The sequence below is a fragment of the Solea senegalensis genome, linkage group LG1, assembly GCF_019176455.1.
Source record: "Solea senegalensis isolate Sse05_10M linkage group LG1, IFAPA_SoseM_1, whole genome shotgun sequence".
In the NCBI taxonomy this organism is placed as follows: domain Eukaryota; kingdom Metazoa; phylum Chordata; class Actinopteri; order Pleuronectiformes; family Soleidae; genus Solea; species Solea senegalensis.
Window position 1 is genome coordinate 29,853,819 of NC_058021.1, and position 13,098 is coordinate 29,866,916.

Genomic DNA, 13,098 nt, shown 5'->3' on the forward strand with positions numbered 1-13,098 from the left:
TTGGATTGGATCCATTAAAATTGGATTAACACAGGAATAATCTCACACATAGCCCCCTTTAATCCCTAACTAATCATTTAAGTGTCCTCAAACCTCTTGTATTTCCTGTGACCAGAGATTTCAGCACCTGTTTCATTCTCGTCCATGTCAGAGTGGCTTTTTCAGATTCATAAAGTCGTTAACTCATCAAACTGATATCAACTAATGACTAACTAACCGGCGACTAATCATTTACGCCTCTTTGCACTCACGCAATCATCTGTTAATGAAGAATTTGCTTTAACCCTTTAACACTGAACGTGTCGCAGATGACGTATCACACAAGCCAAAACCAGCGTGTGGTTGTTACGGTAATTTCGGAAAGGAAGCTGGCGAATCAGCGTCTTTGTCACCAGAAAGGGAAAAAGTGGGAAAAGCACCTGTACGTAAGTTTTTTACTGTTCAACTTTCAAATTTAACAGCAAAATCTGGTGTTCATGTACAACTACAGTGGTTTTTTTTTTAACCATTTTAAATTGTTAATACACTGTTTTAACATGCAGTAAATTGTAAATAATACTTAAAGTTATTCTGGAAAAATGGGAAATGGTCTTTTTATGGTTAAAATAAGCAAAAAAAAACACACCTGTAGCCGAGTAAAAACCAGGCGTGAACTCAGGAGACCCTGATGTTACAAAGAAGATAAAGAAGACCATCCATGCATCCCAGGCTTTATAATGTCAGGCCCTCGCTGTGAAGGTAATGACATGCAGCTGTCCTATAACGCAGGCTAATACATCACCAACCCCGAGCGACATCCTGACTATAAAGTCACTGCTTCGTGTCAGACACGCTCACTGTAAGCGATCGTAACTGGGAACACATTTAAAAGTTGTTGTTTCAGCGCTACGGTCAGCACAATAATACACAAATCCTGTATTTGTCGCCGCACAACCACGCGTGGCCACAAACCACGCCAACTTAAACTCCGCAACGGCAGAGATTAGAACGAGAGTCTCACTAATTGTCGCATGTGCTGTCGTGCACCTCTTTTCTAATCCCGGGGATTTGTTTGAAACACCTGCTCAAGGAGGTCGAGTGCGTAGCCATGAGATATGCAGCAAGTGGCGGAGTTTATCACATCATCCCTCTGCTCAGGAGAAGATGTGAGTCGCCGTGACACCCCTCCCTCTCAAGTGTGAGACCTCCTCCCCCCGTAACTCCCATCGCATAGGTGATTCTTTCTGAGGCGCAAAATTAAATCAGCAGAGCAGTTGCCGCTGAATAATGTGCTTTACAAAAAATAATCACGGGCTAATCACGGGGATAGAAAGACATCAATGCAGCCTCATTCAAAGTGTCAGTGTGAATCAGGTCTTATTAAAGCAGATGGCATACTTGTATTTGCAGCTATTTGCATGATTAAAATACACTGCAGCGGGCTCACATTGTGTGATTTCCTCTGAAAGTGTGAGCACTAATGAAGCTTAGCATTTACGTCTGTCAGCGGCAGAATCACACGGTGTGCCGGGCTGAGCAGATGCAACTCACCTTGCGAGAATCACACACACACACACACACACATATCCTCCTGTCTCTCCTCTGCTCCCATGTTCAAGACAAAGAGGGCTTTTATTCCCACTCTGGCCACAGACTGTATCTGCAGCTCCCTCGGATGACCTTGTCCTGTCTGACTGGTATCACTGACATAAATAGTAAGACATCAATTATTCTCATTACATCCTGAATTTAACACAGTCAGCAGCTCTGATCTTACATCACTCGTCCTGGAAAATGACCACAGAGGACGGGTGGGAGGAAAAAAAGGGAAAAAAAAGGTGGTGCAGTGTTGGATCAGGGACATTGCTGGTAAACCTGCCACATAAATTCAGTGGCGTGCCCGTGGGTCTGGCCAGCAGTAATTGTGCGATGATTGATTGGGTGTTAAACACAGCAAAACAGGGGATTTCACATTAGGGCACCGTCTGTTCACTCTGCCATCCCCACAAGGTCACGTGTGCTCGTCATGTGTCTAACTGTGTCGTGCGAGGTAAAACCAGGCCGCCTCTCCTGAAGCACTGACCTGATTTATTGACTCTTTCAGAGAATTTATCGGCCTTGTTCAGGCTATAATATAGAACTTGTGTTGTGTTGTCCAATGGCATATTTTTATACGCAGAAAGAATCCAGTGTTCAGGATGGATTTCCTATTTGTGACAGCAGATAATATGTCAGGAGAGGACGTGTTGTGGAAGATAAAAAGGCTCCAACTTTAAAAACTCAAACGGCTAATTCTTCTTCTTCCTCTGATCTGCAAACATAGTGTTGCTACTGTAGTATACTACACATACTTTCAAGCGCCACCGTCGCTCGTCCTTGAACGTTAATCAGATGTGTCTCAGCACTTTAGCGCCCACACCTAATTGCGGCGTCACCGCGCGTCAGTATAGCTGGCAAAGGCAGGAGTCGGTTCCTATGGGCAAGGTGTTAGGTCGTGATGTGCTGAGGCAAGCAGCACCTGCCCAGTGTATGGAAGAAAAGAGGCAGTGATTCATTTGTGAGGATGGTACACAGTGGAGCAGTCATTCCGGAACATGAACTAAATGCAGCCAAATTGTTATGTATGTGCATAAATTATGGTCCAGAGGTTGACTCAATGTGACTGTGGCTTCTTTTACAGGACATCTGTCATACATATATATTTATATATATATATATGTATACAGTATTTACACGATACTGTAGCTTCTGTAGGTAATTAAATATCTATAACTATCTCCAGGAGTTTGAAAGAGTTGAGATAATTAAACTAATCCAATACTTTGCTGGGTAATAAACAGACAGACAGACAGATAGATAGACAGACAGATAGAACAATAGATAGACAGTTAGAACAATAGACAGACAGATAGATAGACAGACAGATAGAACAATAGACAGACAGACAGATAGAACAATAGACAGACAGACAGGTAGATAGATAGATAGATGTTCTTTATTTTCTCTTGTTTCTCATATAATCGCATATAATGCTGCATTATTTTAATATCACACTGTGTCTCTTTCTAATTTAGTATCTACTTTTTATTATCATCCTCATTTCTAACTTGTGTATACGTGGTTACCATTTTTATTGTTACTATGACAGTGCCACTATTTTTATGCGGTGTATATATACAGGTAGAGGAGCTGCTGTGCTGAAGCAGCTTAAGGGAATAAAACAAACCCACACACATTTTTGTTTTTTAATTGGTAATTTGTTTTTGTGATACCCCTCAATGGTAGCGTTTCCGTTTATAAATGGCTGCTGATGCACTCTGTCTTTCATTTTAAGTCGGTGTCATAATATAGAGGTGAGAGGTTCGTCCAGCAATCATTTTTGATAAAATTGCTTTGACCTCCTGTGGTGCAGTGAATTTGCCAGGACTGGAAATATCGTTTGCAGCTGCTGTAAATAACAAAATGAAGCTCCCCCCCCTTTCTTACATTTTCAGACTTATATTGGAGGATTACCCTGCTAAATTGTTTGTGCAGTGCAAGGCTGTATTTATGGCGTTTTTTCCACCGGCTCGCCTCCCAGCCATACAGTGATGACTCCGCCCACGTCGAGTAGGTACTATTTTTTTGGAAAACCAACCTAAACCGTGCCGTGCCGTGCCGTGCCGATGTGACCTGAGACCATAGGTGGAAAATGGGCTTTAGTGTTTCAACAATTTTTCCTTCCTGTTCTTAATCGTGACTCCTGAAACAAGCTTTAACTGCATGTTTTGAAGTAAATAAGTAAGTTTTAACCCTTAGAACACAGAGCATTTCGGCTGTTTTTTTACATTACTGTACGGGTATATTCAGAGGCTATAAGAATGTGCAATATAGAGTGTCTTATATAGAGAAAAACGGTCTATTATGTGATTATTGCTACATTATATCACAACTAAAAATGTGATATAAAATGAATCATAACTTTGACTCAACAACACATCAATTTGCTGAGGGTGCACCTGCGGCACGAAAAGCATTAAAAAAAAAACGTATTGCTGAAGTATTACTATTTTGTCTCGTTTTGAATTTTGAATAACCACTACGGAGATTATTCTCCGTTATAACATTCAGTCTCATTTGCACCTCTATAGCGATGTCACATTAAGCACAGAGTGTTTTAAAACACAATGATAGACTGTGTGACTTGATCATTTAACGCCACAGAGTAAAATGTGTGATCGATGGCTGTCAAAACACCAATAAGTTCTCACCTGTTGTCGACGTGACAGGCAGAATTGTTCCAGGTGATTGTTTTTTTTTTCGCCTTCCCTTTGAATCGGGCTTTTATTTAAAGTGGTGACATTCCACTCAACCACCTCATTACTCAAGGACTGTTGCAGACAATAATATCCTTGGCATTCATCAAAATAAAGTGTCAGAATGAATCTCACCGCGTGATTTGCCATTTCCAGACGTCGAAATGAGTCTGATGTGACTAAACATCAACTCAACTGTCATTGAATACTTAAAATAATTAGTATCCTTTGAATAATTGAAAAGCGCGCCCTGCTCATGAAACAAAAAGCTAATTTGATCGTATTAATTTAATTATTCTTCAACAGGAATTTATAATTGAAATAGTTAATGAACTGTTGAAGTCTTCTTAACTGGAAATTGTCTAATTTAAGATATTTTGCCTGGAGTGATCCCCTGACTCATCTGTTAGGTGAATAGCCCGAGGTATTGCCCTAAAAAATAAGGAAATTAATAAAGAACTCAAGGTCATATGCCAGGAAAGTCTGAGAGGAGCCATCAGTCTAAAGCTCCCAGGGACCAGCCAAGGTAAAACAAGCTGAAGCTTCATATTTCTTTAAAATTGTATTAGAATTTCCAAGTGCAACAATGAGAAGATGTGGCCTTGCATTACAATAACTCATCTGATATTGCCGCAAAACAGACGGGGGCATCTAAAGTGACTTCACCTTCCTTTCTCCGATCCATCTTTCGCCACGTTTAGTTAATCACACAGGGGAAGCAGAGAGGAGCCTCGCTGGCCACTGCGATAACACGCAAACATTCTTGCACACGCCACGTCACAGAGCAGTGCAGCGGGAGCGCTTGTGCAACTGTATGAAAGGCCCTTTAATCTGTAATTTGCTGCAATCAGAGACCTTGGACCTTTAGGGGACAATGAGTCAGATACTTGAAATTGAGCCCCTGCCAGACACCATTCACTGAGGGTATGCTGTCCTATTTCCTCCTGTTTTTTCCCTGTTGTTATTCTTAATATAAAGTCACCGGTGACACATCCAATTTAGAAACGTGTGCTTTGTTCTCCCTCCCCCGAGTCTCACATGTGAACTGTAGCTTACAGGAAGTGTTGATCCTGGAAATGACAGCAGCAGTCTACAGTCGGTCGTCCTCGCCTCAACGCTTCCCTCATTTGATGAGATAGCTTCGTCGTAAGGAGCCATGCGGTGCGTCGCGGCAGTGACACGCCTTTGTTGCGCTAATGTGCCTTTTTGCCACATTCGTCACCTTACAAACACTTTCCACTTCCTGTCAGCTGCACTGATATTTCCCTTGACATTTGGATTCATTTCTAGCATTAAAAACATCAAGCATCATACTGACAGCTCAGCATTTTCAGCTCCGTTTTCCTGCTTTTTTTTCCTTTTTATTTGCTAATGAAGCCTTAATTGGTCTGAAATGTGCAGGTGAAACAAGACGTCGACTTTTGTTTTGTTCCTCTCGGTGCAGTGGTTTGAGGGCTGATGTTGCTCCTTTTACAAGGTCACACTAGCGTATGCTGGCATGCTCCTGTCAAACGATGGGCTTTAGCATTCATTAGTCTGCGCTTGTGCATTCTTGTGACCGTGGTTCTTGCAGTTAGATTGCAAATGAAGTGGCTTTCGGTACTCAGACGCTGTTTGTTTTTTCTCTGCGTGTGTATGTAAAATAGAATGTAGATGCTGGCTTATAAAGTGACGAAAATTAGCTTAGGGTTGTTTATGTGGACGTGTTGTTTACAGACTCTCCAATCTCCCCAATATGATGATCACACGTTAGTCATAAAGTCTACACATGTTGTTGTTGTTTTTTATTTCATTGTCAATTAAATAGATTGAATTACAGGAATATTCACCAGCGCATGTCTATGTTTTTTTTTTATATGCGTACAAAAGAAGAGACATTTTGTCCAAAAATAATGTGCTTTCTTCGTCTAAAAGATGTTTAAAACTGGCTTTCGCTGAGTATTGCTACATAAAAAGAAGGACAAGCCACTGTAAAGTAGCACATGTTTGTCTAGTGAATGAAGAGTGCTTGTTACACCGTATCAATATTTATGAAGTAAGTATAAAACGACATAATGCCACTCTCTCTCTCATTGTGCCAAAACAATCTTGAGTATTTTTCCCTCGCAGGCAGTTTTCTCTGTGCATCGTAAAACTCTCAGTGTGAATCGCTTCGGCGCGTAAACATCAGCAGTGAAAGGGAGTAATGTTTGTGATTTGTGTTGACAACAAAAAAAACACAAGAAATAAACGCAGGCAGGACGAAACCGAACCAGACAAAGTGTTTCCCAATTTTTTTTCGTCCAATAAAGCGATAATCACGTGTGCTTGTTACATTTGGGGATCAGCTGTTCGTCTCTTGAGACCGGCTGTAAACATGTCACGCCGAGTTATCTTTCTATCTTTTAAGTCACTCACACGCCGCTGCAGAGACATTTCCGTCTATAATTACTATTCCCTTAATGACAACTGTAAATGAAAGTCAGTATCTTTTGATTAACATCAACAAGTTCCTTGTTGGTTTGTCTGCTTCCTAGAAAACGACATGTCTGTGCTCATCTGCTCTGACACACAAAAAAAAGCACTAATTAGTCAAAAAAATCATCCATTTAAAGTAATAATTATACAGATTTCACTCTTTGGTGTCTGCTGTCCTCGTATCTGGACTGAGATTAGGTTTGTCTTAAATATGGAGCAATAGGAGTTGGGGATTTCTGACTAATTAGTGTAACTGTGACATGGGATTAATTAAGTGAAATCATTTACATATGTTATAATTGTCTTTTGAACCTAATTGGCATCACTGTGCCGCTGTTGTTTTATTTGAGGTTTGCTGGAGTTTGTTCGCTTCTGGCAAAAACCCACTCTTCAACATGTTGCTGCTGCTGCTGCTGCTGCTGCTGTTGTTGTTGTTGTTGTTTTTCAAGCAGCTGTTTAATATGTTCACGCAGAAGAACAGACATGAATTAATTCAACAGGTATTGATTAAAATCTTGGCACACGCCGCACTCACCGCAATGAAAGTACAGTACGTTGTTGTACTGTTGTGATCGAAGTTGTGAGATGATTAAAATTGCTAATATCCTCTTAAATCACCCGAAAGTGTATTTTTTTAATAAAAAATGAAGAAATGAATCCACCTTTCTGTCACCACTATCCTCGTAAGATTACGACTTTATTCTCGTAAGATAGCGACTTTAATCTCATAATATTACAACTTTATTTTCGTAAAATGATGTCTGTTTTCTCTTAAGATTACGACTTTATTCTCATTACATTATGGTTTTTTTCTGGCAAAATTACAACTCTATTCACATAAGATTACAACATTATTCTTGTAAAATTACGACTTTATTCTTGTAAGATTCCGACTTTATTCTCATAATATTACGACTTTATTTCCTGAAAAATTACAACTCTGTTCTGGCAAGATTACGATTTTATTCTCAAAGAGTTCCGACTTTATTCTCGTAAAAATTGTGACTTTATTATTGTAAAATTTTAACATTTAACTCTTAATATTATGATTTTTTTAATATTCCGACTTTATTCTTGCAAAATTCCGACTTTATTTGTGTAAGATTATGACTTTATTCTTGCAAAATTATTTTATTCTTGCAAAATTACAACTTTATTCTCGTAAAATTACGACTCTACTCTCATAATAATGTCTGTTTTTTCTTAAGATTACAACTTTATTCTGATAATATTACAACTTTCTTTCCTGCAAAATTACAACTCCATTCTGGCAAGATTATGACTTTATTCTCATGATATTTCGACTTTATTCTGGAAAGATCTTGTATATCTCTTCCATCTAGCCCTGATACACGGTTGTAGATTCATGATAGGTTTTTGCTCCATTTAATAACTTCCCTATAGATGAGTCGCCCACACTGAAAGACTGATTCTTCCTCTGGAAATCCTTCATTTTCATTCTGTTAGAAATGTTTGTTGAATTTAAAAGAAAAAAAAAAAGCACAAGGCAGCGATTCTCCCCCAACGGAGAGAAACAAAGGGAAAATGATGATCTGAAGTGATTTCACAAAGTGAACAGCAGTTTCTCACTGAGGGTCTTTGACTGTGGCTGATGAGGCCTGCATCATGCACGGGCTTCATAAAACCAAAAGAAACAGTGCTGTTTTAAATGGAAACATTAACAAGCACACAAAGTTTGTTCGTAAATTCATACATGTATGTTTTTAATCACCGCATTTAAGTATCCACTCGTATTGATTACCGCCTCCGTCTCACTATTTGTCGATTCCGAGGGTCTGAAGACCACTCATTAAAATGTTAGAGATAATTGATGCTCATCTGTGTAGCCGAGCATGCTTTTAAATTCCCACATAATTTAGCTGTACCCTGCAGAGCGAGGGGGCTTGAGTGGGAGGAGGAATTGGCACAAGGTACGACTTTTTTTTTCTTTTTTTTTTCTTTCCTCAACCCAATCTCTTTCCTTTGCATAATTATATAAATTAAAATAATTGCGAATTTACATTTGCATATCTAGGTTATTTCGCTCATGTAAGTCTTTGGAGAGTATAGAAACAATTACAAGGCTGCCAGACAGTAAAACACCTTCATTTCTTCCTTTGTGAATTTCATTTGCCCCCCAGTGTTTCACTCCAGGGACGATTTATCTTCGTCTCTCCTGAGGGATGATGTGATAACACCCAGAGTCCAATATGTGCGGCAGTCACACCCATGAAGCACTTTAATAGACTTTGTATCACCTGCTATAGTTATTTATAATATACCGGGCAGGAAGGGAATAATACAAATTAAGTTCTAACAAAGGTTTGATTGGAGCCTTGTAATCTGACACTCGATGGGACGAGGGAAATCTCATTTTCTGCTCCTGTTTTAGGATTATTGGACCTAATCTGGTGTAAAGTTATTATTCTTTTGCACTAAGTTAATGCAGCAACCTCAAGAGAAAGTTGCAGAATTAAGATTTCTTTACTCTCATTTCTCTGTGGTCTGTTTTATTACAGTCGTGTTCTCCAATGTGGTTACGTACACATCTGACTTTCTTTAACACAATAGCAGTAGCAGAGCTCTTGGTGCCATTTCGAAAGATCAGGTTTCGGCTATGAAACGGAACAGAGATTCCATTATAGAGCCGATTCTTTTGGGCCAAAACTTTATTTCATAAAACAGCAATAGCAGAGCACGTAGTGACGTCTTAAAATCTTGGTTTTTGGCTATAAGAAGTTTTACCTTATGTTGCCTGTTGCCAGTTAATCGCTAAATAAGTTTTTTCTACTTAAAGAGCTTAAGTGTTCTCACAGATATCCCTTTGATAGTAAAAATGGAATTGGGAAATCCTCCCTAATTGGGTCACATCCGTTTCCCCGCAGGCAGCTTTGTGTTTCATCACTTTCCAAGGACAGCGTGTTGTAATATCACATCAAAAACTGATGTTTACGGACACACAACTACTCACTCCAACGTGCACATGACACTAATACACAGCAAACGCATTTATAATTAGTGTTTCTCCATGCCTCGGTGCTCCAACTTGACCCCTTTTAGCGATTGACCCCCGAAGGCAGACCAGTTTGGCTTTTCGGAAGCCGGAGATAATAACAAAAAAAAACCCTGCTTTTACAAGCAGGGTCACAGACGCACGCCCACAAGGACAATTTTGCATTATAATGTCTGTAAACACCAAAGTAACACTACACCCACAGCAGAGAGAAAAATGATGTTTAGTTTGTTTTAGATGAATCTCAATCCAAACAATGAAGGCAGTGTCTGGGGGGGAGAACAAATGTGGAAATAACCAACCACTGACGATTTAGCATTTCATTTCTTTATTTGTGCTACAGATGGAAACCAATATACTCAGTTGTACAGTTCACTCATTGTATCCTTATTCTAATTCCTCTCTCTCTCTCTCTCTCTCTCACTCTCTTTGCCTCTTTCATCTGATATTCAGTTCCATTCAGCTCAGCATCCTCATCAAAGGTCGCGGCTGCTCCTCTCCACAGCCAACAAGCGTGTTTGATATTCTGTTCTTTAAGCTGCATCAAGAAAGAGGGCACTTATAAACTGCGGCACGTGATAATCTCCACGGCATCACGTCACAGATGCACTCAGGGGACATGGGAGAGAGAGAGTGTGTGTGTGTGCCGAGGTTTTTAAGAAACTTTGATGTTCATTAATTTAAAAAACACATTTTAGATTTTACAAAATAACCCAGCTGTGATATTTGGACTGAAATGAAGCATATTATTTTCATATATGTCGGTTGTTCTTCGTGGATGAAATTCAGTTGATTCGTCTGCTTGGTAACAAAGTGATTTTCCATATGCTTAACATATATTCCCTCATGTCTCTTGCACCACCTCTCTTTATGTCAGCTCATGTTTCCAATGGGATGTGAGTATTTGCTGCTCTCGTGTGGTGACACATTCAAAGTGCTTTGAAAGTGGTTTGAAAATAAACACTTGCAAACACTTGATGAGGACGAGGTCAGTTGTGCATGGTTTGCTCCATCTTGCCTTCGGGTTGGCACACAGTTGTCATACAGCCTTCACACTTCCAGTCGGGCTCCTCCGCGGGAGGGTTCCTCTGCTTGTTTGTGTACAAACATGCGGAGATGAGGTGGATCACACTCATGAGGGTCATCAGGAGTAAAATAAACCCTAAAGATCAGAAAATGCAACGTAAACATGGACATTTAAATCACAAATGAGATTTTTTTTTCTATGCGTTTAACGCTCTCTTACCACAGAAGACGGTGTTTGCGGAGAAGTCATTCACCTTATAGCTCCGGGTGAAAATGGAAGCCAAGCCCAGAATGAGGAAGGGGTAAACGCTGAATGTGTAGCGCAGGTACTCGGTCAACAGGAAGTTCTCAAGAAAGAACCTGAGGGGAAAAATGTGATTCCAGCCATTTTAGGCCACATTTCAACCTAAAAGTAAAAACCCAATATGTGAGAGTAATGTTGTCCTTACCAGGTTATAATGCACATGGTGATGATGGTGAGCACAATGCTGCTGACCAGTGGGTCGGTCACATCAGCTTTGTACTTGAGCACGATGCCAAAACCCTCTATAGCATCCAAGAGAGACCACCAAGCGAACGCTGCCAACCCGTTCTGGGTCTATCACGAATAATAGAACATGGATGTAGAAATGAGTAGAGTCAGGTCATCATGTCACCAGATACAAATTCGGCCTCACCAGGAAACGTATCCAAAAGATCAGCCTGGGGTTGTTGATGGCCAGCCAGGCTCTGTGCTTGTCCAGGTTGGAGTAGGACATGTAGAGCATGTAGAAGGCGAGGACGGGGAGCAGCCATCGGAAGAAGACTGCCGCAAACACAGCGCTGCACAAAGCAACAGCAGCAGCTTCAGTCCCTGTTGTTACGTAACGTCTGCGTGAGCGATTGTGACGACTGTACGTGACTTACTGACTGCCCCATAGAGGGTCGTGGCACATTCTTACGATGCAAATGATCGTCCACGTCAGGTAAAACACCGGAGGGTGGATTTCTGGATTGCAAGACCGAGGACCGAGGACATTTCTATACGGATGGAACAGGATAATTAGCACCTTTAAATCTTGATTAAACACCACTGTTAAGGCTATAAATGGCTGATAACTGTGTGTACCGATATGTGTTACCAAATAAAGCAGGATTCAAATATTTAAGTCTGATAATCTCTATTTTTCTGGCATTGCATGACATTGTAACCACATGGAATCGATATCAAAGTGGACATAGTCTTCTGGTTGCCAAAAAGAACTCCCTTTTTTTTTGTGCTTTATCATCTATGTTTTACAAAATTAACACCATGTTCTATTCAAAAAGGCGTGAAACTAGAGATTGAGACCATTAACTCCTCAGGAAAATGTGTTGCTGACATTATAAATCAAGGGATTCCATCAAAGTTGCTCCTTGGTGGCTCCCTCCCTGCTTCTTGTCATCCTACTGGTCAAAGCAAAAGACTACATCCACTTTTGCACGCAGCGTTTGTTGAAACACAAAACCTTGCTACCTTGTCAAAAGGCCGACCACTGCTTCCGTGAGCCAAGCCTTTGACCAAAAGTCGATCATAACCCAGTACATTTCTGACCACCAGTCCATAGTCACCTCCAGGGGGAAGGTCTCCGTCATGTTCCTCAGTGAAGTCTGAAACAGAGCTGAAGGAGCAGTGACAGCACAACCTTTAGTCAGTGTTTTGATTTGCACTCTTAAAATGACACGGTGCATTCATCCACACCCGGCCAGGTTACACGTGTTATTACATGGCCGAGTTTGTTTGGCCTCGGCCCAGATGACTGTAAACGCTTTCAGAAATGGCTTCAAATCATTGGCGGGGCAAAGGTCTGTGAGTAAGAAGTAATAGACTTTATGTACTTTTGATTGCCCTTTAAAAACGTGTCTTAAAATTCAAAGTATTCTACTTTTATACGGCAAAATGTTACCATTGAGTTAGTCACGTTTATTTGGACAACACACAGTCAGAGAGATGGTGGATATTTGTCGGAAAAGTCACTTACCGTTGGGCACATTGCTGTCCTTCGCCAGAATATAGAAGATGTCAGAGGTCACCTGAGTGATGACCGCCAGAGCAATGCTCCACGCGTGTATCACTACGTGCTCAGTGTTTGTCAGCGAGAGGAGAAACATCTTGCACCGCTCCATGATGTTGTGACTACAGCTCACAGCAGCTGCAACGCAGGACTTTTATCAACCCACACACACAATCTTATTCTGGACTTTGATTTGCTGGATTAACTGTTTTATGGTTCGTCTTTGATTGCCTCATAATTGCTGTTGTGTGTGTGGTTACAGGTATTAGGTCATTTTGTAGGGACCTAAGTGGGA

At 40.6% G+C, this 13,098-nt stretch overlaps 1 protein-coding gene across 1 annotated transcript; it reads right to left on the reverse strand.

The window, feature by feature from the left end:
- Window positions 1-10,143: 10,143 nt before the first annotated feature.
- Window positions 10,144-12,969, reverse strand: LOC122765298. Its single transcript, XM_044019473.1, has 7 exons — window positions 12,771-12,969; window positions 12,266-12,410; window positions 11,677-11,790; window positions 11,448-11,592; window positions 11,220-11,368; window positions 10,991-11,130; window positions 10,144-10,906 (listed from the first exon to the last, which is right to left on the reverse strand). The coding sequence occupies exons 1-7, from the start codon at window positions 12,913-12,915 to the stop codon at window positions 10,734-10,736; spliced, it is 1,011 nt and encodes a 336-aa protein (XP_043875408.1). The 5' UTR covers window positions 12,916-12,969; the 3' UTR covers window positions 10,144-10,733.
- Between the last annotated feature and the right edge of the window lie 129 nt (window positions 12,970-13,098).